General features: G+C 45.4%; 1 protein-coding gene across 35 annotated transcripts in view; it reads left to right on the top strand.

Annotated features, from left to right (window-relative positions):
- The window catches only part of MADD (MAP kinase activating death domain), a 119360-nt gene that overhangs the window by 9461 nt on the left and 86788 nt on the right, over window positions 1–23111 (top strand). For 33 of the 35 annotated variants that reach the window (XM_045016267.1, XM_045016263.1, XM_045016272.1 and 30 more), the window contains exons 2-5: window positions 14646–14825; window positions 17655–18269; window positions 21221–21524; window positions 21941–22072. In XM_045016267.1, coding sequence (XP_044872202.1) covers window positions 14767–14825; window positions 17655–18269; window positions 21221–21524; window positions 21941–22072 — 1110 coding nt within the window. In that variant the 5' untranslated portion in view covers window positions 14646–14766. Of the gene's footprint in view, window positions 1–4842; window positions 4862–8667; window positions 8754–14645; window positions 14826–17654; window positions 18270–21220; window positions 21525–21940; window positions 22073–23111 lie in introns of those variants that run through there. The other 2 variants (XM_045016240.1, XM_045016239.1) reach the window with 2 other exon arrangements.

The raw sequence follows: 23111 nt of genomic DNA, 5'->3' as shown, positions 1-23111 counted from the left end.
GGGGTCTTTGGCTTCCCCAAGATTTGCCAAGTTCTAGGGAACTGGGTGCAGCAATTGACCTGGATCCTGGTTCATTATATGAACCTGTTTGTTAATGACTTGCCAAAAAAATGGACAGTCCTAGCCTATAATTATGGGGTAGGGCAATTTTTTGGCAAGAGTTACTGTTCTCACCATAGTATGTGTCCCCACTATCAGCTGTAGACTTTTGCTGGGATATCTTTTCAGATCGCCATGTATATACTGTGGGTGGATCATAGTTTTAGGGGTGTCATTGTCTCCTACTATAGAGGCCTGGACCACCATCTGACTACAACGAGGTTGAACCCTCTTCCACTGGTCCATCACCAGCACCATCAGCTTAGTGGGAGTCCTTTTCCATACGCGGGTTTCTGCAGCCCAACCGTGGGCATATTCACATTCCATAAGAGCGTACTCTCTCTTTGTGTCCTGTCTGCCCACAGGAGTAGCAAGTTATCAGGTTGACGTTTCCAGTACCTTTCCTAGATGGGGGTGAACTCGGTTGTGGAATAGTGGCTGGACTCTGGGTTGCAGGTCCTATTTCAGTTGTTTGAGGTGCATGGCAGTCCCATTGGTGGTATTGTGTCTGCGCCTGACCTTGCTCCCTCCCCCCCAGACTACCCATGATCTAAAGCAGTGGTTTTCAAACCAGGGGTCGTGACTCAGAACTGGGTTGCGGAATGGAAGGGACTGGGTCACGGCAGCCCCGGTCAGCACCGTTGACCGGGCCGTTAAAAGTCCCATAGGCAGTGCTGCCCGGTTAAGGCAGGCTAGTCCCTACCTGTTCTGACACTGCACTGCACCCTAAAAGTGTCCAGCAGAAGGTCCGGCTCTTAGGCAGGGGGGACATAGGGCTCCACATGCTGCCCCCACCCTGAGCACTGGCTCCACAACTATTGGCCAGTTCCCGGCCAATGGGAGCTGGGGTGGGCGGTGCCTGTAGGCGAGAGCTGTGCGGAGCCGCTTGCATACCTCCACCTAGGAGCCGGATCTGCTGCTGGCCGCTTCTGGGGCGCAATGTGGTCCATGGTGCCAGGGCAGGCAGGAAGCCTGCCTCTGCACCCCCGCTGCGCCGCTGACCGGGAGCCACCCAAGGTAAGCTCATGCCCCAATCCCCTGCCCCAGCCCGGAGCCCCTTGCAGGAACCCAAACCCCTCATCCCCAGCCCCACCCCAGAGCCTGGACCCAGAGCCCTGACTCCCTCCCACACTCCAACCCCCCCGGCCCAGCCCAGAGCCCCCTCCCACATCCTGAAGCCCTTATTCCTGGCCCCACCCCGCAGCCCTCACCGCTGCACCCCAACCCTCTGCCCCAGCCCTGAGCCCCTCCCACACCCCCAACCCCTCATCCCCGGCTCCGTTGGGTCGCGGGCATCAACAATTTTCTACGACTGGGTCACCAGAAAAAAGCTTTGAAAATCATGGATCTAAAGGACTATCTGGGAGGACATGTTTGGGTTTGGACCTCTCAGAGAGGATGTTACTGGTTTGTGTTCATCCTCCTCGGTCTCTCTCTGTTATGTCCCAGGCCCTCCCAAAGCCTTGGGGGATTCTGCCCCTGTGATCCTTCAGCTTCTATGAAGTCCTATATTAGTTGCACTGCATCTGATAATTTCCCAGGGGAGTGCCATAATACCCACTTTCTGCCTTTTATGGATGCTGTCTGCCTGTCTTTATAAGTTCAGTCACAATTGCCTTGGCCAGTTGGGCCCCTGATTTTTCTTCCAAGTGGAGCTACTTCTAGTAATGTTTCCTCAAGTGCTGTGCTACTATTTGGGGTCTGGCCCTCTTGGGGTAGCTCTCAGATCTAAAATGTTGGTAACAGGTTTCTTCTGAAATGTGCAAATAGTCCAAAATGGCAGACTTTACCTCTGTATAGTTTTTAGAACAGGCTAAGTTCAGGTTACTGTAGGGTGCCTCTGCTGGACCCGTGCAATATGGGGCCAAAATTGAGGGCCACCAGGATGCTCCTGTCACCCTCTCAAATGTAATTGAAAGGCCTCAGGATCATTGTCTGGGCCCCATCTTGGTTAGCTTCACAGGTACTGGCAGAGAAAGTGCCCCTCTTTAGAAGCATAACCTGCTTGGGCTTCCTAAGGACTTAGGGCCAGCACTACCTGTTGTATCATTTCTTTTTGAAACTCCTGCTGCTGGGCCCTCAGTTCCCCCAACAGCAAGAGCTGTTGGGTGGTCTGAACTTGCTGTTGGGTGGTCCACTGCTGCAGCAATAGCTTCTGGAACTGCTGTTGCAGAGTACCTTGCTGTTGCTGTATCTCCGCTAGCCACTTATACCTCTGCTCCAATTCCATCTTGTTCAGATCTGCTGAGCTCTGTTCCCCTCTCTGGCTTTTTTTTTTTTTTTTAAATCCTTGTATCAGGCGTAATTATACCCACATTCTCTACTGCTTGTAGCAGGTTGGGAGCTTCCCTGAGACCCTACCAGACCACAATTTTGAGTTGTTTATGATTTCCTTACCCCATTTGTAGCACACAAAGAGTTGTCTGAAAAAAAAATGAACAAAAAGTTCCTTTTCTCTCTGTGTGTGTGGGTGTGGGTGTGTGTGTTGAGGGAATCGGGGCGGGGGGGGGGAGACAAAGGTGGTCTGTCTCTTAGGCAGTCATTCTGGTCACGCCTTTGGGTTAGGTTTATCAGCAGGTATAGTGTCTTTAATCAGGATTAGGGTCTGCTGCTCTCCTTTTGGGCCACCCTGCTTCATACCTGGTCTGTGCAGTCTCAGGGACAGTGAGGTCTGCAACTATCTTCCTCTTTGCTGATCTGTCCCTGTCACCAGCAATCTTCTTCCTGTTTGCCACCTCTTCCTGTGGCAGGCTTTTTTGAATTCCCCTGCCCCCCTCCCCCCGCATAGGCAGAGCGAGCCTTACAGGTGCTCCTAATTAGTGCTGGCTGAGCCCAGAAGAGTTTGTTAGCCTCCCCCCTACTAGAGTGATGATGTGTCCCCTCATACTGGCCCATCTTCGAACCTTTCTAGGTTGGGCTCACTGGGGTAGGGAATTTCTGTGCCTCATGTGCAGCTTGTGGGGATCCTAGGGAACCTGTTACCTGCCCTGTTTTGGCCCCTGTCCAAGAAAGAGCATTGAATTTTCAGCTTAAGGACCATTGTGTCATGAGAGATGTGACTTGCTAAACAGGTGGTGTGACCAGTCCAAAGGTGAGGTGAGAAGCTATCAATCAGTGACCATCTTTTTACTATCTGGACAAATCTTCTCTGCTCTTCCCACTGCCCTCTTGTGATGTTTCTTCTTGCAGGCCCTGTCCCTGACTTGCAACTGCCCTATCTGGAGGGTAGCACTGTGACATCAGAAAGAACCTGGTGAATAATCGAACAGTTAAATCCTTGTTCGTTTGCATCCAGCAATTTTTAGTTTAAATGTCTTATGCTAATTGTCCTAACTTTGTATCAAAGCTGCTTTTTAATTTTTGATGACTGCATATCTCTAGTGTTTGGCCCTTAGAATATGGCTTCTCATTTTCTGTAGCATCAGAACTCCAGCCTGCTTGCTGCGTAGACAAATTGGATATAAAAAAACCCCAGCACACAACTCAGGCTGAGAATGTTTCCTCTTCAAAAACAAAAGTTATGAAGATGTTACAACAGAAAATTTAAACTCTTGGCAGTTTGGAAATTCTCATCTAATCCAGTTCAGGGCAACACAATTTCTTGGTGTTCATTGTCTTTCATGCAGATTGTGCAAACAGATTTTTAACTGAGATTTGAAGATAGATGGTGAGCTGATGAGGCAAAGATAAATAATTAGTAAACTGCTTCAGATGTAAGGAACTACATTGGAGAAGGCTCTTGTACCTGTAACAGCACAGTTTTATGAGGAACAGAGAGAGCATAGAATGAAGTAAGGGAGATAAACTAAGTATATGGAGATATATCTATTTCATAGAACTGGAAGGGACCCTGAAAGGTCATCAAGTCCCTCCCCCTGCCTTCACTAGCAGGACCAAGTACTGATTTTGCCCCAGATCCCTAAGTGGCCCCCTCAAGGATTGAACTCACAACCCTGGGTTTAGCTTGCCACTGCTCAAACCATTGAGCTATCCCTCCCCAATGAGGTTGATTAGAGTAAACCCTTGGAGATTATTTAAAACAATATACATTTTAAATTGGATCCTGTCATGATGAGGAAGCTGATGGAGTTGTCTAAGGGTGTGGGTGGTGGGATTTGTACATGAGAAAATGGGCAGCAGCATTCTGCATATGTGGGAGTATGGAGAATTGAAGGGATGATTACAGAAAAGGGAGTTGCTCTAGACAAAGTGAGAGAGTACCTTTTTAAACCTTATTTTTAGTGTTTAAACTGAAACCAGAGTTAAGAGTTAATCCTGTGGATCCGTCTTGTGAGTAGTGTGCTGCAAAGAGAGTCACATTTGACTCTGTTCTCCCACATGAGTGTATCGCCATTGCTTTCTTCCATGAAACAGTCTCTTTGTGGTAGGAGAGAGCAGATACAAATATTTATTTAGAGACCTCACTCTTCTCCTGTGATCTCTCCACTAGCTCCTAATCTACTTCTGAGGCCAATCCAAGACCTGGGTCTTCTCTCCAAAGCCATCAATGGGTGGGAACCCAGCTACATCAGCAACCACATCTCTGTTCATGAAGACAGCTGTGCTCCCCTGGGACAAATGCTCTTCTGATTGCAACTGGCTGTCACACCTGGCTTGCCCCCTCTGCACTCTGACCACTCCTGAAAGAGTCTCATGCTTGTGTTAATGCATAGCCCTTTGGGACAGCAGCACTAGGGTGAAACTGAAAAGGACCAATACTAGTGGGTGTTTGGGGAAGCTTTGAAGAAGCAGCTGTGGCTGGGTGAGTGATGGATGCTTTGTCAGCTGGGAGTGTATTGTATGTTTTCAGTTTTTAGTGAATGCTAATGATCTCTGATGTTTGTGTTACATCCCTAGGTGGGGAAAGCCCTTTTGATGGGAGGGTCTGTGCCTGTGGCAGATATTAAGGTGTCATGTAGCACAGGGGCCTTCAGGTGCCAGGAGGTAGATATTTAATTGCCAGCTCCTGGGCAAAGCTTGTGTGTAGTGGGGGCAGTGCTGAGAGCTTTTGTTTATGAGCTGAGAGAAGGGGACGGGTGCAGCTGCTATATAAATAGCTCTGACAGGCTGGGATCTAGGGAAGAGAGATTGGGTTGCTATGGAGATTGATCTGAATCAGATTACCTGCGGCTCTTGTTCTCCAGCCTGTGCTTGTGTAGTGGCTGTGTGGCTTAGCATGTGCTGGGGAGCATGCTGTGATCAAGAACTCAACTGAAGGGATGTGACAGAGGAAGGAAGCAACTCCCTTGCCAGTATTTGGCAAGATAGTGAAACCAATCACTTGAGCAGCCAAGAGCTTTAATCTTCTGGCCTCAGCCCTGTGAGGCAGGAACAACATCCCTATCTGTGGGGTGCATACCATTTGTTTGCATCTATATGAGTCTGTTTCTTGTAGCGTGTGTGGAAGTTATGATGAACCTAGTTGCCTCTGTTCACTAATGATTGGTGGCAAGCTAACCCCTAGAGAAAAAGTGACTCATAGGTGCCAAAGCCAGAAGGGACCATTATGATGATGTGGTCTGACCTCCTGTATAACACAGGTCATAGAACTTTCCCAAAATAATTCCTGGAGCATAGCTTTTAGAAAAACATCCACTCTTGATTTAAACATTTTCAATGATGAAGAATCCACCATGACCCTTGGTAAATTGTAGCAGTGGTTAATTACCCTCACTGTTAAAAATTTACGTGGATTAGAGAACTGACTTCTGAGTCTACAGGGTGTTTGTAAACCAGCTTGGTGATGCTGATGGTTTGAGGGTCAGGGGAGATAATATCTTCGTGTATTAAAGATGTCCTTTTGGAGGATTTCCGTGGCTTGCTTACTGAGTTCTCCTAACTGGACTGCTCTCCAGAGTGATTTCAGTGAGCTGCTCTTGTTACTGATGAACACCATCTCACATTTCATTCTTTAAATCCATTTTAATTTGAGTTCCACTGTTAATCTGCTCCCTCTCCACTGGCTTCTGGTTAGGTGGAAGGTTCCAAGTAGTCAGGATGTGCCTTCTGCCCTGTTAATAAGGAAGTTTTCCTGCTTTAAGGAACACTTGTGCTCAAGGCTCGATGTTGTTAGATTCTTTTTGCTATTGTATGTCTTTCATTGGGTTTTTCTCTTGCTTGATATTGTGCCTGCTATGGTCCAGCTGCACTACACAAATGTGTTGCTACTATCTATATCAGGCATGCCTGCAGTGCTTCTAAAATGCATCCTGTCCACATACAGACCTGCACCCAGCTATTGATGTCTTTGTTAGGAGTACATATCCTTTGCCTGCATTGTTGCCCTGAAAGGGTGGAGGGCAGCACCAAGTGAAGCAGTTGCATTGGTGCAGCAAATCCTTCCAACTCTGCCTCTAGAGATTACTTTACATTCTGCAGGCGCCTCAAACTGACCCTAGAGCACCCAAGATCTATACTGGGTTGTTCTCAGCTCAGCTGCAGAACTGTGACATAAAACAAGAAATATCAGTTCCATGTACTTATTTGTTAATATTGCAGTAGTACCAGATGCCACAAATGGATTTGGGGCCCTATTGTATTGTTCACTGTTTAAATACAAAACTTCTATTAGACTATTAAATGTTTGTACAAATGTTGTATGCAGCCAGAAATGAAAACTCACACGAGAAATGAGTTTGTCTTCTGCTTCTGTTAGAGATCATTGCAAACAAATGCCACATCAGTCAAACCAATGGGGAAAATAACTACACAAAGTGCACTGACCCACTTTAAAACTACATCTTCAGATGGGAGTTGCTGGAAAGAGAAAACAGAACTTTGGTGAAAGGATACTAAAATTACAAACACACTCATTGGGCAGAACTACCTCACACAGAGTGAATGTTGCATCTCTAATACCTTCTTCCTTCCTCTTTGAATTATGTGGGGATCACTACCACACATATGCACTAGCTAGTCCTGATATACTTGTTCCTGTTGACTGTAGACTGGCAGATACCTGTCTCCGGATGCTCAAGGGATGAAACATGAGAGACAAGGAACCTTAGTTCTTCTTCGAGTGCTGTCCCTGTGGGTGCTCCACTGTAGGTGCGTCCTGGCACCGTTGATCGGAGATTTTCGGTAGTAGTGCCTGGTCGGGACGCATGCACTCAGTTGGTATCTCCCATCTCGTTGGAATCTTCCTGAGTGTGTGCGTCCCGCACCCTCCTCAATTCCTCAGTGGTTTGAGTATTGGCCTGCTAAACCCAGGGTTGTGAGTTCAATCCTTGAGGAGGCCACTTAAGGATCTGGGGCAAAAATTGGTCCTGCTAGTGAAGGCAGGGGGCTGGACTCGATGACCTTTCAAGGTCCCTTCCAGTTCTAGGAGATTGGTATATCTCCAATTATTACCTTTTTTATTACCTAACTGTCCTCGGCCGAAGACGGGACTCAGAGCAGTGCTGATCCTCTTCCCTGTTTTTTGAAGGAAACAATTACAAAGAACATAGAAATAGTTAGTTAGTAACATCCCAGTTGTTTCCCTTCCTTTAGAATAGTTACTTAGTTAAAAAACAAAACAAAACAAAAAAAAAACCTCCTGAAGTTTGTCTCCCACTGAGACACTCTCCCCTGGCATTACTAGTGCAATAATCATAGAATATCAGGGTTGGAAGGGACCTCAGGAGGTCATCTAGTCCACTCCCCTGCTCAAAGCAGGACCAATCCCCGGACAGATTTTTGCCCCAGATCCCTAAATGGCCCCTTCAAGAATTGAACTCACAACCCTGGGTTTAGCAGGCCAATGCTCAAAGGATTCAAGGAATGTGCTTCCTGTCAGGACTTTATGCCAATGTCTGATGGACACTCACGCTGTGTGAAGTGCCTTGGCGAGACACACATCCCTGCCAAGTGTGTTCACTGCAGACCCTCAAAACCAGGGCTCATCCTGACAGGGACCTCTGGCTGAAACTGCTTCTCATGCAGAAATCCCTCCAGCCGCCTCTGGAGATGGGCAATGGCAAACCCGCTCCTTCATGCTCCCCTGCCAAGGCAGAACAGACTGCGAGCATGGCTTCACCCTCTCTGGAGCAGAGGCAAGAAGCTCTGAAGCTGCCTATGGAGCAGGGCAGTAAACCCGCTCTCTTGCCAGGTCAGAACCATCCGGGAGCCTGGCTTCACCCTCTCGCATGAAGAGGCAGGAAGCCCTAATGTCTCCTCTCAGAGACACTCAAGAGGGTGAAAGGTCTCCTGCAGGGTCTTTACCCTTGGTGCTGTCAGTGCCGAGAGCAGGCAACTCTGACCGCCCCTGCACTTTACAAGTAACTCTCACAGGGCTCAAAAGCAGGGACCCGACTTCTCACAGCGGGAAGCTCTCCTCGGCACCGGTTCCCCCGGCACCACAATGGACCCGGTGCTGACAACAAGTTTCACTCCTGGCACCGAGCCTGCCCGCTACCCCCTAGCAGATTCAGACCCCCTGTGGGGCTCTCACAAATGGCTCTGGGCTCCTGCAAAAGTGAAACTAAAATCAGACTTCATGCTCTGCAGCACACCAGCCTAGGGAACAGCAACAATTCCTGCATCAGCAGGATATCTCTGTGGCCCCTAAGCCTGACTCTCCGCTCCTGGACAGGGAGCACTCACTGTTCGAACAGCAGCTCTCCCCACGTGACCTGGATACTTTCACTGATAGTGAGAACGGCACACAGCAACAGGTAGAGTTGTCTCTGCCTGAGTCTTCACCCCCCATCGGAGCCATACATACCCCAAGAATGGGGCATCATAAGAACCAGCCTCAGTTTACCTACTTTGTCCCCCAGTGCCCGGGACCCATCTTTTTCCTACCCGGTGCCCTGGCTTCAGTGGTACCCATGGTCGGCTCCTGCCACCGGTCCTCCTTGTGCCCCTTCTGCCGGACCGCAAGCTTGTCCTATGCCTATATCCCCAGCTCTATCAACATCTAGGGCTCCTGAACCCCCTTCTGAAGACGTGGGCTATGAACCCTTCCCTGTTTACTGGCTCCTGCCTCACCATCAGCCGCAGAAGTCGCCCTTATGCCTCCACCTCCACAAAACATGGACGACTTTATGCAATTCCAGGAACTTTTTAAGAGAATGGCACTCAGCCAGGACATCCCTTTGGAGGAAGTCGAGGAGACACAACATAGGCTTCTCAAAATCCTCCAACCCTCTGCACCTTCAAAGATAGCACTACCCATAGAGAAAGCTCTCCTAGAACCAGCTGGTACTCTCTCGCAGACCCCTGCCTCCATTTCACCAACATGCAAGAAAGCTCAACATAAATACTACATGCCTGCGAGGGACAATGATTTCTTATTTTCCCACCCACAACCCAATTCTATTGTGGTGGATGCAGCGACACACAGAACAAAGCAGCCACACTACCGGCCCACTCTGCAGGACAAGGGCCTCAAACATCTCGACTTCCTGGACCGCAAGGTTTATAGTCTTCTACTTTGCAATTTAGAATTGCAAATTTATTCCACCCTCCTTGCAAGCTATGACCATGACAACTACAACAAGCTCTTTGATTTGCCTCCCAAATACCGGAGGACAGGAGAACAGACTTCCAGTTAGTCCTCATCGAAAGTCAGTTGGTGTCTAGGATGGCACTACAAGCATCCATGGACATGACTGATCCAGCAGCCCGCACCACTGCAGTGGTGATGCGCTGGTCTTCTTGGCTCTTGGCATCCAGTATCTCCAAAGATTTGAAGTCCAAAGTGGAGAGTCTCCCCTTTGATAAAGATAACCTCTTTTCCAAACACCCCCCCCAGGTGAAATCTTTCACACTATGAAAGACTCTAGAGCCACTTTGCCCACATTGGGCGCATATATACCCGTCCCTCCCTAGGAGACAATGGTATCAACCTTACCAAAGGCCCAGCGCACAACAATATCACTGACCCCAGTCCAGACTGTATGACACTGGGGAAAAAACCTCAACAGACCTCCTAGACACAGGCAAAACCAGGCCTACACCAATTGAACAAATTTGTACATGTACAAAAATTTAAAATGGTCACATTGGGCACAATAATACCCGCACTGCACAAGGGGACTGGTTCACAGCCCTCACCCTACAAATGCCTATTTCCATATATACATTCATCCAACCCATCAGACATAGTTTCTGCATAACACTGACTCCGTCGGTCAGTCAGATTTATTTGGGCATAAGCTTTCGTGGGCTAAAACCCACTTCATCGGATGCATGCAGTGGAAAATACAATAGGAAGACACACACACACACGGTATGGCAACACCCATTTTTTTCATTTTCTTTGTGTATATATATCTCCCTACTGTATTTTCCACTGCATGCATCCGATGAAATGGGTTTTAGCCCACGAAAGCTTATGCCCAAATAAATTTGTTAGTCTCTAAGGTGCCACAAGTATTCCTTGTTCTTTTTGACAATCTCAAGACAGAGAAGACGTGTCTTCTGTATTGAGCTTTGTTAGATGGCTATATATCCCTCTAGACATAAATTCACCAAATCCTATGTATTGGACTTGCAGTCTTGTAGACGATGCCATTATTGACAGAAGTTTTCTCCATGTCTTAGTACAAAGGAGAAGAAGATAGAGAATATATAATATACTTCTTTTTAGATGTCCATATTTAAAGGATGATCCTTTTTCTCACCCTGGAGTAACAATTCTTTGAAAATCTATTTTATAACAGATTTGTGGACCTTAGCACAATGAGGAATAGAAATATTTTCATGTGCTTAACAGAAAAATTTCTTTCTTTGAATGATAAGATTCACAGATCTGGCCCACCCTGGAGATAAATGGAACATTCAGAATAGAAATGGTAATTGACATCCGAAGACCTGAGTTTGTTTCATTAAGATGAATTTCCCATGCTTTGCCATAGCATAAATTGTTCTAAGTATATTTTGAGGGAAAAGCACAACAATCTGTAATTTAGGAAAGTGGAATTAAATTATCCTGGCTCTGGAAGTTGTCTCAGCTGGAGGATTTAAGCATTGGGGCATTCCCTTGCTGCCAGTGATTGACAGGTCTGGTTCTGCTCCCGAACTGCAAGCAGGCTGACGTATCCATTGTAATGGATCTGTGGCCCTTATTTACTAGAATTTTTTTTAGATAAACACAGATAAATTTTCCTATTGTGTATTATAAACCAAAATAAATAATAAATGCATACCATTCTTCCTGACTGAAACAGTCAGGGAGGGGCATGTGTGCAGATGTTGGACAGGGATAAATCATTGGAATTTTTAGGAGAACCCAGTGTGATATTCTAAGTGGGATATCTCAGAATAAGAGAAAAATCCTTCTTGATTCCCTCCCCCACCTCACATACCCACTTTGTGTGAATGAGTATATTTTTTGTTGTAGTTATGTATATAGATAGCCTCTTATTTTTCAGAAGAACCTAAAACGCCAGAATATGGTGCAGATCTTTCTGCCAGGAGCTATGCTAGACTCTAGGTGAGTGTCTACACTGGAATAGAAGACCTGTGGCATGGCTGCGGCTGGCCTGTATCAATTGACTCTGACTCACAGGACTTGGGCTGTGGAGCTAAAAATTGCTTTGTAGACGTTCGGGCTTGTGCTGGAACCTGAGCTCTGGGACACTGCAGTGGGGGAAGGTCTTGGAGAGTGTCTTATCTCCTGTATCCAAAGACCGTACTCAGAAAAAGTATGCCAGTATTAAGCACGTGGGACAGAGCAACCTTCAAGGAGAGCAGGCCCTCAGTGTCAGCCTTGCTGCTCTCTTGGAGCTAAGAATTCCTCCCAGTTCAGGTCCAAGAGGCCTAGAAAGGAGAAAAAAGGAGAAGATTCAGATCAGGATCTGTTGGCTTCCCCAAGTCTCAGTGTCTTTAGGTCAGAACAAGTCAGCCAGATCTAGGGCTTGGAGGAAGAACAGCAAAACCATTACAAAAGGCCTCATTCTGTCTCCAAGGAAAAGCACCAAGCTTCCATTTTAACAGATAATTTAGTAGTTAAGAACTCTCCTTATCCTCATTTATAGAGAAGAAAGACCTCTCAGACTTCAACCTTGAACAGAAGGTGAGAGACACCCAGGGAAAGCTTTCTCCTCCAAACAACTTTATCCCCAGGCTCCTAAATGCTGTCATCATCCTAGATGTGAATAGCAGTACTCTATATGTCTCTGAAGAAGCGGCGAATTGTAAGGAATGGGAGACAGACAAAAAAGAAAATGCTTTTCTCCAGTTTACTAAGGAGAACCCTACATCCCTTCCATCTTGTTATGGTGTATTGTGACCGTTGAGAGTGTGAACAATCAACCAAATACAGATGAGTCTTATCTTACGCACATTTAACGTGCGTGAATTCAGCTTTGCGCAGTTGGCAAAAACAAAAAACAAACAAACAAAAAAAAGAGAAAAATAACAATTTAATACTGTACCTGTAGTGTGGGCGATTCCGCCTGCCATTACACTCAATGTAATTTTGACTATACGTGATTTTCGCTTTATGTGCTGACAGCAGAACGTAACCCCAGCATAAGATGAGACGCCTGTATAGAAACTCTGAGGCAGTCACAAAATTCTACACAGTGCTTAAATCTAAATCTGCCTATGTCACATTTCCCAAGGTTGATATTCTCTGCCATCATGGCACTATTAAACTTCGTTTATTTTTTTATGTATCTATATTTTTCAATTTTCATAATGCTGCAGATTGTTTAGGTTTGAGTTAACAACTCAAATAAGACAGTTCGCACCTTTCAGAGCAATGGTTTCAGGCTGTCTTCAAACTCAGATAGCATTATATTATTTACACTTTATTCACTTTTTTTGAGGTTTTCATCTAAATCATGAGGTCTAGGAATATATTTTATACATGAAAGCTCAGATTTTTGGAGCACAGTTCTACAACACTAGGTGAATTCTACGGCCATAGAATCCCAGGTGCTCTGGGATTGGTGACAAATAGCGCTGATAACTTATAAATAACAAGGTGTGCCAGACAGATTTTTCTTTGACTGAATGATAAAATTAGTGGAGGAGGAGGCTTGAATTGTGTGTGTGTGTGTGTGTGTGTGAGTGGGGGAGATAAATAAGAGTAATGGGAGAGAATAAAGCAAAAGAGAATAGAGTTTGAACACCAGGAAACTCTTTTTTTACTGCAAGATACATTAAGGTGTGAGAGAGGCTTACAGAGGAAGTGGTGGGAACCCCATTGCTTGGGACTCTTATGACTGGACAGAGCTATGGAGAAGATACTGTAGGGAACGGTCCTGCCCTGGCCTACATGTAGCATTGGGATCTCAGAGGATGAGACCTAAGAGGATTTTTCCTATTGTTACCCATTTTGACCTGAACAGTTAGTCAAAATTCAGAGTTTCATGGGCTGCTTCCACTAGGAATCTGATATTTCTTTGATTCACTTCTGTTTATAAAGAATAGACAAAAATGTCCTGTTTCCCTGAACACAATAGGAATAAAACAACAGGAGGCAGTTTCTTTGTTCCTGTTTCCAAGCATTTTTCCAGTGAGCACGCTACCCAAAAGCACACACTCTCTCTCTCTCTCTCTCGCTTTCTTTCAGGTTTTTCCCAGCATGACATGCTACAAGTGCTTCTCTGGTTTTGTCTGGGGCTTCCTTGATGTCTTATCTGTGAGCTTTTGGGGTTTTTCAGCTGCTTCTCTCCACACATACACAAAACTCCCTTAAACAGTAACAGCTCCCTGCTTTTACATTCATACTCTAGAAAAAACCCCTCAAATACTATGTTTCAACTCCAGCTCCAGCCTTGTAGGCAGCCTGTGTTTTGGGTAGTGGCTCCTATTGGTTTCCGCTCTCTGTTCCGTAAAGGAGCATAATTGCTTTTTACGTTTATCCTGAACGAAGAGCGGCTGTCACGCCCACCAGCTTCAACAATGTTTCACTCGACTCCCAGCATAAATACTCCCTTTAGCTGTTTTTCCTGCTGTTTGTCTCAGGAGCTCATACTCAAATTTACGTTGTGGCATAAATAAAATCCATTGGGTGGTTCTGAATCCTGCTGCTGTGATGAGAGGATGGGTCCTGCTGGGTGTTTGGCCCTAGCACGGTCTCTAGTGTGCAACCCTGAAATTCACTTTAAATCTTTCTGCTAAGTGAGGGAGTGTTCCGGTTTGGAGTCTAAAGTACTGGCTGGACAGTGCACATCAGTCTGGGTAATTCAGAAAGGACACAGGAGAAGCAAATAAATGCCATGGCTTCATGCACTTGGAACAGGATCTGTGGATGGTCAAGACTATACATAAAAGTGGGATCTATGGGGAAAGGGTGGCATGGGACCAGAGTTATGTATAAGTGTGTCAGCTGTTCCTGTTTCTGTTGCTATGAAACCGCGGCGTGTGAGAGGCTGGATCCATGAAAAAAGTCCCATTGCTTTCAGTGGGAACAGGAATCAGGCCCTTGAGGAGGATTGGAATGCTTAGCTTTCCAAGGGAATGTGGCACAAAGCTCTGTTGTCCATCCGTGATCCACCCTCCTACTTTTTTTCCAAAGCACTACTCCCTAAGATCATGCCTCAGGCCCTCACACAAAACTCTGCTGTTGGTGCATATGACACTGACCCTATCTTCTCTCTTGGTTTCAGGTTGAACTTGTCAGACATTTCCATGTGGATTCTCTTCCCTGAGGCAGCTTCAGCGGCTGACTGGCTGCTGGCTCAATGATCAAGAGATTCACTGAGATGACCTAGTGAAGGGGACGGGACAATGTTGCAGAAGAAGATCTGCCCCCAGTTACTTGACTACCTTGTGATCGTTGGGGCCAGGTAACCTAATAGCCTCCCAGCTATGGTTTTGCTAGTGGTGGGAGGGGACTGTAGACTTGGCACCCCCTAGCTGTACTCTTAAGTGCCAAGCAAATACTGTTCAGAATATATATAGAACACTACAATGCATAGAATATGCAATTTTGAAATGTATCCTATGAGAAAATTATTAATATAGGCTAGATCTCTGTCTTTCCCTTGAGAAAGATTTATTATCCAGAAACCCCAGAAATTATTAATTATCCATAACAAAACCAAATCAGCTGGTGTTGCGATTCTAGTGTTTAGTACTTTCACTAATACTAATTTATGTAAGTTCTTGGGCTGCTCTCTCTCTATCCTTATATAAAGAATCAAAAATGACTTTTAAAATGTTTTTTATTAACTACCAATAAAATACAAGGGTTAACATACTCATTCAATAGTCAATTAATACTGAGTGCTTATCAAATACAGAATTGATTCTTATCGTATTTGTCAAATACACAAGTAGCATTTGTTGCTGATCAAGGCTTATTTAGAACTTTTTTATTTATTCAGTAGCTATTTCCTGCATCTTTTTACAATACTTCATTCATGGGTGTATTCCTAAATGGATTAAACTTCCATTTCCAAATGCGAATGACTTAAACGTGTTATAGCGTGTCCCACCATCTTTCCTTTTCATGACAAAACTAAAAGTTTATGTTGACTAAACAGGGAAATAACTTATTTGTTATTGGTGGTAGATGATTTTTATTGGCTTACAAGGCCAGCTGGACTTATTTTAGAAAGAAGTATGTGGCCAGAGTAATTTGTCAACTGCACTTAATTTTATTTCTTGACTTCTCTGTAAGAAATATCAGTCCTCTCCAGATATAGGTGTGTCACTGTTTATTGAGAGAGGAGGAGAAAATATTTAATATATATTAATTTCTTTTAATAAACTTTTTATTAACTGGAAACAAGGAAGAAACAGCACTCTGTGACCAGAGAGCTCTCTATAGGCCACCAGTGGGTCCGTGGGAGAACAGTATGGGAATTACTTTATTAAACATTTATATGTTAACCAGTTTTTGCAGTTTGGAGACTATAAAGTGTAAATTCCACTTTAAAATTTTAAACACAGAAAAATACATCTCTGTTTACAAAAACTTATCTTTTTAAATTTACAGGATGAAATCCTGACTCCATTGAAGTAAATGGGAATTTTGCCATTGGTTTTAGTGGAGCCAGGATTTCACCTGTGTCCTTTTAAGATTTATCTAAGTAAAAATATTGTACTGTGCTTTATCTAATAAGGGAACAAAAGTTCTTTTTTCTGTGTACGTTAGGATCATTTGTTAGGTTGGCCTTGCACATGAACAAAGTGCTTATAATGTACTTTTATCTTTAAAGGAAAACTAACAGTGTTTGCTTTCTCACTGTTTCCCTTTATTGTTAGGAGAATTTTAAATGTTGTTCCCTCTTTTTGTTTTCTATATACCCTTTAAAGTAATAGTAATAATTGGAGATATACCAATCTCCTAGAACTGGAAGGGACCTTGAAAGGTCATCAAGTCCAGTCCCCTGCCTTCACTAGCAGGACCAATTTTTTGCCCCGATCCCTAAGTGGCCCCCTCAAGGATTGAACTCACAACCCTGGGTTTAGCAGGCCAATGCTCAAACCACTGAGCTATCCCTCCCCCATAGTTTAGTTTGTGGGTCTAGTACACTTCCTTTGCAGTTTTATTAAAGTTTATACATTATATATCAATTAAAAGAGTTCCATTAGACATGATTTTATTATGTTTCTGCCACAGCAGCTCCTTAGTCATGCTCTCAAGAGAGTGTTTTTTTCCCCCCCATGGGAGCTGTTGGGTCAGTCTCTGTCTGAGTTCTCCTCTGCAGCCAGGGCCCACTTTGCATGCCCTGGTAGGATATCATGATAATTTGAGGCTCCTAAACTTTCTCTCACAGTATGTCGTCCTCATAGGTCACAGTGATTTGTAGGTGACCTGTGGCAGGTGAAACACGTGGGACATAGGTTAGCACGACAGTGATGGGGAGTCTCACTCAGTTTAGAGTCAGTTTAAAGCAATTCGCCATTGCTGTGGTGAAGGTGCCTTGTCCTGTTCTACACAGCTGCTTCTGGGGACTGACAGTTTGGTAAATTCCTGTTGCCACTGGTTGGGATCTGATTCCAGTTTTTCTTGTTGAATTTTCCATATATTTCTCAGGTAAAAACCACCTGCATTTGGACCAAGCTGGCTGAGTTTATGCTCGCAGGGCCAAGTCTGAAGGAGAAAAAAATCAGTGTCTTCTCTGGCTAAGTGTCACCCAGAGATATATGTAGTTGGTTGCATTTTATAAATCAAAATCAGGGAAACTTCCCTTCTCAAGAGGATGCTCTCCCACCCATGGATCTCTTCCTCTTACTAACACTCAGGGATGTCTGCTCCCCCTTGCACCTCAGTGTTGACACTATAGACCATTCCTTTCCTTTCCTGTGATGATTCTGGTCCCCCATGCCTTCCTTCCCCTGTGGTCCTGGGCCGCCTCGTATGTCTACTAACTGAGAAGCTGTGCTCACTTTAGGTATTGGGGAGGAGGCAAAGGTTGAAGCTGATTCCATATGGACTAGACAGGTTGCATGTGGGGTGGCCAAGGTTTATGTTGGAATTGGCCAGCTGGGTAATTTCCACCTTTTCATGTTCTCTGTATGTGTAAATATCTCCTGTCTGTGTGTTCCATTCTATGCATCCGAAGAAGTGAGCTGTAGCTCACGAAAGCTCATGCTAAAATAAATTTGTTAGTCTTTAAGGTGCCACAAGTACTCCTGTTCTTTTTGTGTGATTGTGTTCTTTATAGGCAGCCAAGCAGCGATAGTGTGGCCCAGACCCCTGAGCTGCTCCGACGTTACCCTCTGGAAGACCATTCAGATTTCCCTTTGCCTCCCGATGTGGTGTTCTTCTGTCAGCCGGAGGGATGCCTGAGTGTACGGCAAAAACGCATGAGTCTGCGAGATGACACCTCCTTTGTCTTCACACTCACAGACAAGGATTCGGGCGTCATTCGCTATGGGATCTGTGTCAACTTCTACCGCTCCTTCCAGAAGCGAGTGCCCAAAGAGAAAGCAGAAGGCACTGGTGGGCATCGAGTTCGGGATGGACAAAAACCCCCCAAAACTGGGGATGCTTCTGGTGCCCAAGAGGAGGTGGGCAATGAGAGTTCAGAGAGTGGCTCTTCACTACACACACCAAGCACAGAGTCCACTCCAGATGTGAACCGGTCACCACGCAGTAAGCGCGTGGCCAGAGGCAACCATCACTCCCGGAACAGCACCCTGACTTCCCTGTGCATCATTAGTCATTACCCCTTCTTCTCCAGCTTCCGCGAGTGTTTATACATCCTGAAGAGGCTAGTGGACTGCTGCAGTGAGAGGCTGCTGGGCAAGAAGCTGGGGATCCCTCGAGGGGTGCAGAGGTATGTGGGGTGGGGGAGAAAGGCCTTTTCTCTTACTCTCCAAGGGCTGCAGATCTCTGCTTCAGTCTCTGCTCTAAATGATCTGTATGTGTGTGTTTGCAGGAGTAGCGGAGGTGGTTACTGTTTGTCTGTACTGAGATGTTTCTGTTCTAATTCAGCTTTGCAAGAGGGAGGGATCCGTGATAATTTTTGTAAAAATTCATAGTTGTCTAATTCAATAACTGGATTTTATTTTAAACAGTAGTGCACCTACATGAAACAGAGGCAGTACCCTGCTAATAACTCTATCTAAATCTGATCTATCCTTTCTAAATCTAGACATTGATACCGTAGTCATCTCTATGGCATCTGAGTGCCATGGTGATGCATACTATGACTGATATAATTTTGACCATGGAGGTACAGAGACAGAAATTAGAATCATAAGAAGAAAATTATGCAAAGAATTTCAACTTGGGAAAAATGTAGTTAATGCATTTGAGGAAAAATAATCTGAAATAAATGCTAAATGGGAAGGAAGAAACCTCAGCAGCAGGAATAGCTGAGAGACACCAACCGGTGGTTTGTTGTGATAAATGAAACATGAACTTAAAATGTGAACTGGTAGCCAAAAATCCGAGTTATATGGGATGCATATACAAAAGTATATTTCACCATGGAGCTCGGAAGGCATAGTACCTCTTTCTACAGCAATAGTGTGACTGCACCTGGATTATTGTGTTCGCTGCAAAAGGTAGAACATATACAATAGGAAACAATCCTGCCCTGATGTCAGACACACATGCTGGGTTATAGTCTTTTCTCTAATTTCTGATTCAATAAATACCTTGCTAGTGGTCCCAGGCCTGACTTGGTGGGTCTGGGTAGAAGAAGCTATCCCTGCCGTCATGGCAATGATCTGCTAGAAATAATGTTACACCTTAAATCTCCTCAGGTGCCATACTACCATGAGAGAGTAAAATGGATTTTATTCTGCCCCATGCATCGTCAGTGGATTTGCCAGCCAAATTCTGGTGTCAGAATCATTCTTGGTGCCAACATCAGAGGCAGAACAAAATTAGTTGGATTTTCAGATGGAAATTTGTGGCTCTCTGGCTTTAGCTGAGTTGTAAAATGAGCTCTGATAGACCCTGAGACAGAATAAAGCTGGAATCTCATATCAATTTCAGTTACTTCTCTGATTATAACTGCACTTTAGAGAGAGAGAAATAATTTCTGGTGCTGGCCAGATGGAGTGTGCAAGCTGGAAGGTTCCTTGGTGGTAGGAAATGGCCATTCAGGAGTTAAGAGAAGCTGAGCAACAGCTAAGGGAAAGTGGGGGGCGGTAGAGGGGATGGGCAGGAAGTGAAGGGAGTGTACGGGGAACAAATATTTGATAATTGGTTCTTCAGTCTAGCAGAGAAGGTAAAACATGACCAGTGGCTGGAAGTTGAAGCTAGACCAATTCAGACTGCAAATAAGATGTAAATTTTTAACAGTGAGATTAATCAATCAGTGAAACAATTTACCGAGGCTTGTGGTGGATTCTTCATCACTGACAACATTTAAGTTAAGACTGGGTTTTTTTTTCTAAAAGCTCTGCTCTAGGAATTATTTTGAGGAAGTTCTATGGCCTGCGTTGTGCAGGAAGTCAGGCTAGATGGTCACAATGGTCCCTTCTGACATTAGAATCTATGAATGTAGGTAATGGCCAGGGGCATGGGCTGTAAAGCTGAGTGTGCAGCATCAGGGAAGTTTAAGCTGCAGGCTTTCATTATCATAGGACTTGGAGACCCTAGACAGGACGAAAAGAGGGTTTTGAAGTGAAGGCTGCATGGGAGAAAGCTGCTTGCCCCACACTCTGGGACAGTGAGTGTGGTAAGGGAGCAATCTGATGTCCTGTGTGCTGGGAATGGCTGGAGAGTAAAAAAAAAATAAAATAAAATTGTTCCTAAAACCAAAGCTATGGTATTCTACCCACCAGAGTACTCTTAAATTCAAAATTCTGTCTGCTATTTGATCTCCCATCTCTTCTTTATTTGTCTTTCTGGGTGGGTCCTCGGGAGCCAACTTCCTGTGGGACTAGATCCCTAAAGAATAAACGTGTATGATGGAATAGTTGGCCCTACCTCTAACATGAGGCTGTATCACTTCAGTGGGATCTGCGTACACTAGCTAAAGGGGAGAGACCTTCAGCTCTCCAAGTGGGAAATGATGCTTAATCACTTTGCCTGATTAGAATATTGCAGATGGGTTTGAGGATGAGATTATTCTCCTTACAGGCCATCCATTTCCCTGAAATGCTAAGGAACTTCACAGACTAGCTAGAGGAATCTGTATTTCTGTCAATGAAATGGGACACTTTAGCTGTTTTACAGGTCACGGCAACATTGCTCAACAGTTTAGGTCAGGAAGTAGGAAAAAAAAATATTAAGTGAAAACTGCTGGAGAAATGTAATGAAGCTCAATGTAATTACCTGAACTGGAATTTGGGCCAGACGCCAGGATCCTCAAATTCGTCTGAAAAATGCATTGGGATTTTTAACTGTTCAGGCTCTGGTTTCGTTGCCCCTAGCAGCACAGAGTTTTATAAAACCATGTTGGAACATTGATTCATTGAAGTCTCATGGGGAGTGCCACCTACTGAATCCTGTTCTGGGGTTTCTTGGGAGATCTGGACCCTGTTTAGCTAATGAGATCTGATGAGACCCTAGCCCAAGGTGGTATAGCTGTAACTGTTCTCACCACAGCAAGATTTATGTTCCTAGTGACTTTGCTTTAACAGAGTAATTTAAACACTAATCCTTCCTCTTCCCTGGCTGGACAGCGAGGACTATGTTACACTGTCTTCTGCTGCCTTGTAGCCTTTGGGTAATCTGGCCTTCCATGGAGGATCCTGGCAAAATTCTGAGTGGAGCAGCTGCAGAATGTCTCTATGGGACTGTGTTAACCATGTCCTTCTCCCCACACAGAGATACCATGTGGCGGATTTTCACAGGTGCTCTCCTAGTGGAAGAGAAATCCAGTGCATTGCTACATGACCTGCGTGAGATAGAGGCCTGGATTTATCGCCTGCTCCGCTCACCTGTACCTGTTGCAGGCCAGAAGCGAGTGGATGTGGAAGTCTTACCACATGATTTGCAACCTGCCTTGACTTTTGCTCTTCCTGACCCATCTCGCTTCACGCTGGTGGATTTCCCCTTGCATCTTCCCTTGGAACTTTTGGGAGTGGATGCCTGTTTGCAGGTGCTGTCCTGCATCCTTCTGGAGCACAAGGTGAGAAGGAGAAGATGTTTGTTTTTGTTTTGGTTGGTCAGTCGGTTGGTCTATGGCTACTAACCAGTACAAAGCTAATTAGAAATCTAACAATGTTGGTGAATAGGACTGATGTCCCTCTGCAGTTCCAGGAACAGTTTGCATGTGGGAGGCCCCACTTGAGGTTCCAATCTGGGAGGGTCTTCCTTTTTGTGCAGAGTGTTCAGAGGTTTGTTTGTGGAAAGACTTTTTTGCTGATGCAGGGTCAGCCCATCTAGTAACAGCCAAGTCACATGGAGGCAGAGCAAGGTCTCACGTAGCCCTGTGGAAGCATCAGGAAAGGGAGAGGTTTACTTTGGATTGTGAGCTCCTTTGTGGGAATCCCTGGCCTGGATGAATGATGGATATGGTGCTAACATGAGTTTTCTTGGCCACAGGTGGTGCTGCAGTCACGAGACTATAATGCTCTCTCTATGTCCGTGATGGCATTTGTGGCTATGATCTATCCACTAGAGTACATGTTCCCAGTGATCCCACTGCTCCCCACCTGCATGGCTTCTGCAGAACAGGTACGTTACATTATCTCATCAGCTGCAACTTCAGTTCTGTCCTACATTCTTCTGCTGTAAGAACTCCGTGTAGTGTGGGCTGACCTGATATTTTACGGACTAAAAGGCCCCATCTCCAAGTGGTTGGTCTCAATCTACTACAAGTCAATAGCAACCCGATATTATTTTGATCCCTTCGTGCAATCTGGTAAGTGTAGGTGTGAGAGCTGCCTTCTCTGCAGCTCCTGCTGTCAGGAACAACTTCCTATATCGCTTCATAGTTTTTCAGTGTAGACTTTAAAATACTTTTTCTTCATTGCCTGTGCTGCCTTAGCAACACCATCAGTTTGAAATTGAACTAGTTTTTTTAAAAATGGCTTTATTCCTATAGCAGTGGAATCAGCACCTTCAATCAGTACAAAATACATTCAGACTCTGCATTTGTGCTGTGTCTGTCTGTGTCTGTGAGTTGTTCCCTGTCTAGCTTGGGCTCTGCTGTGAACTTTCTCCCCACTGGGCCCAGGGGCGGCTCCAGGCACCAGCACGCCAAGTGTGTGCCTGGGGCGGCAAGCCGCGGGGGTCACTCTGCCGGTCTCCGCGAGGGAGGCAGGCAGGCTGCCTTCGGCAGCGTGCCTGCAAGGGTCCGCTGGTCCCACAGCTTCAGCGGACCTCCCGCAGGCAAGCCGCCGGAGGCAGCCTGCCTGCAGTGCTTGGGGCGGCAAAATGCCTAGAGCTGCCCCTGACTGGGCCCATGAATAGAGCAGCAAGCTGTTGGGTTTCTTCTAAACAATTTTCCCTTCCCAAGAGGCTGGCTACTTCACCAAAGGAAAGTGTGTCCATTCTGGATGGTTGCTGGAAAAATTGCATTCCTTCTTCTCCAGGACCTTTGCGTTTTGTCCTCTTTGTGTCCCTCCGTTGAACTGTATGAGAGCTGTGGGATGGATGCCTGCTGTGATAACTGGCTGGTACTTTTTGTGTTGTCCCCTCTCTTGTAACTGGATTGTAGACCGTGTATTTAGGAAGCAAGGTGTGAGCATTACCAATACAGATCTTTCCCTTA

The sequence above is a fragment of the Mauremys mutica genome, chromosome 4 (genome assembly GCF_020497125.1).
Source record: "Mauremys mutica isolate MM-2020 ecotype Southern chromosome 4, ASM2049712v1, whole genome shotgun sequence".
NCBI lineage: Eukaryota > Metazoa > Chordata > Testudines > Geoemydidae > Mauremys > Mauremys mutica.
Note: the sequence above shows the minus strand (reverse complement) of the source record. Positions and strands in the feature narration are given on the sequence as shown.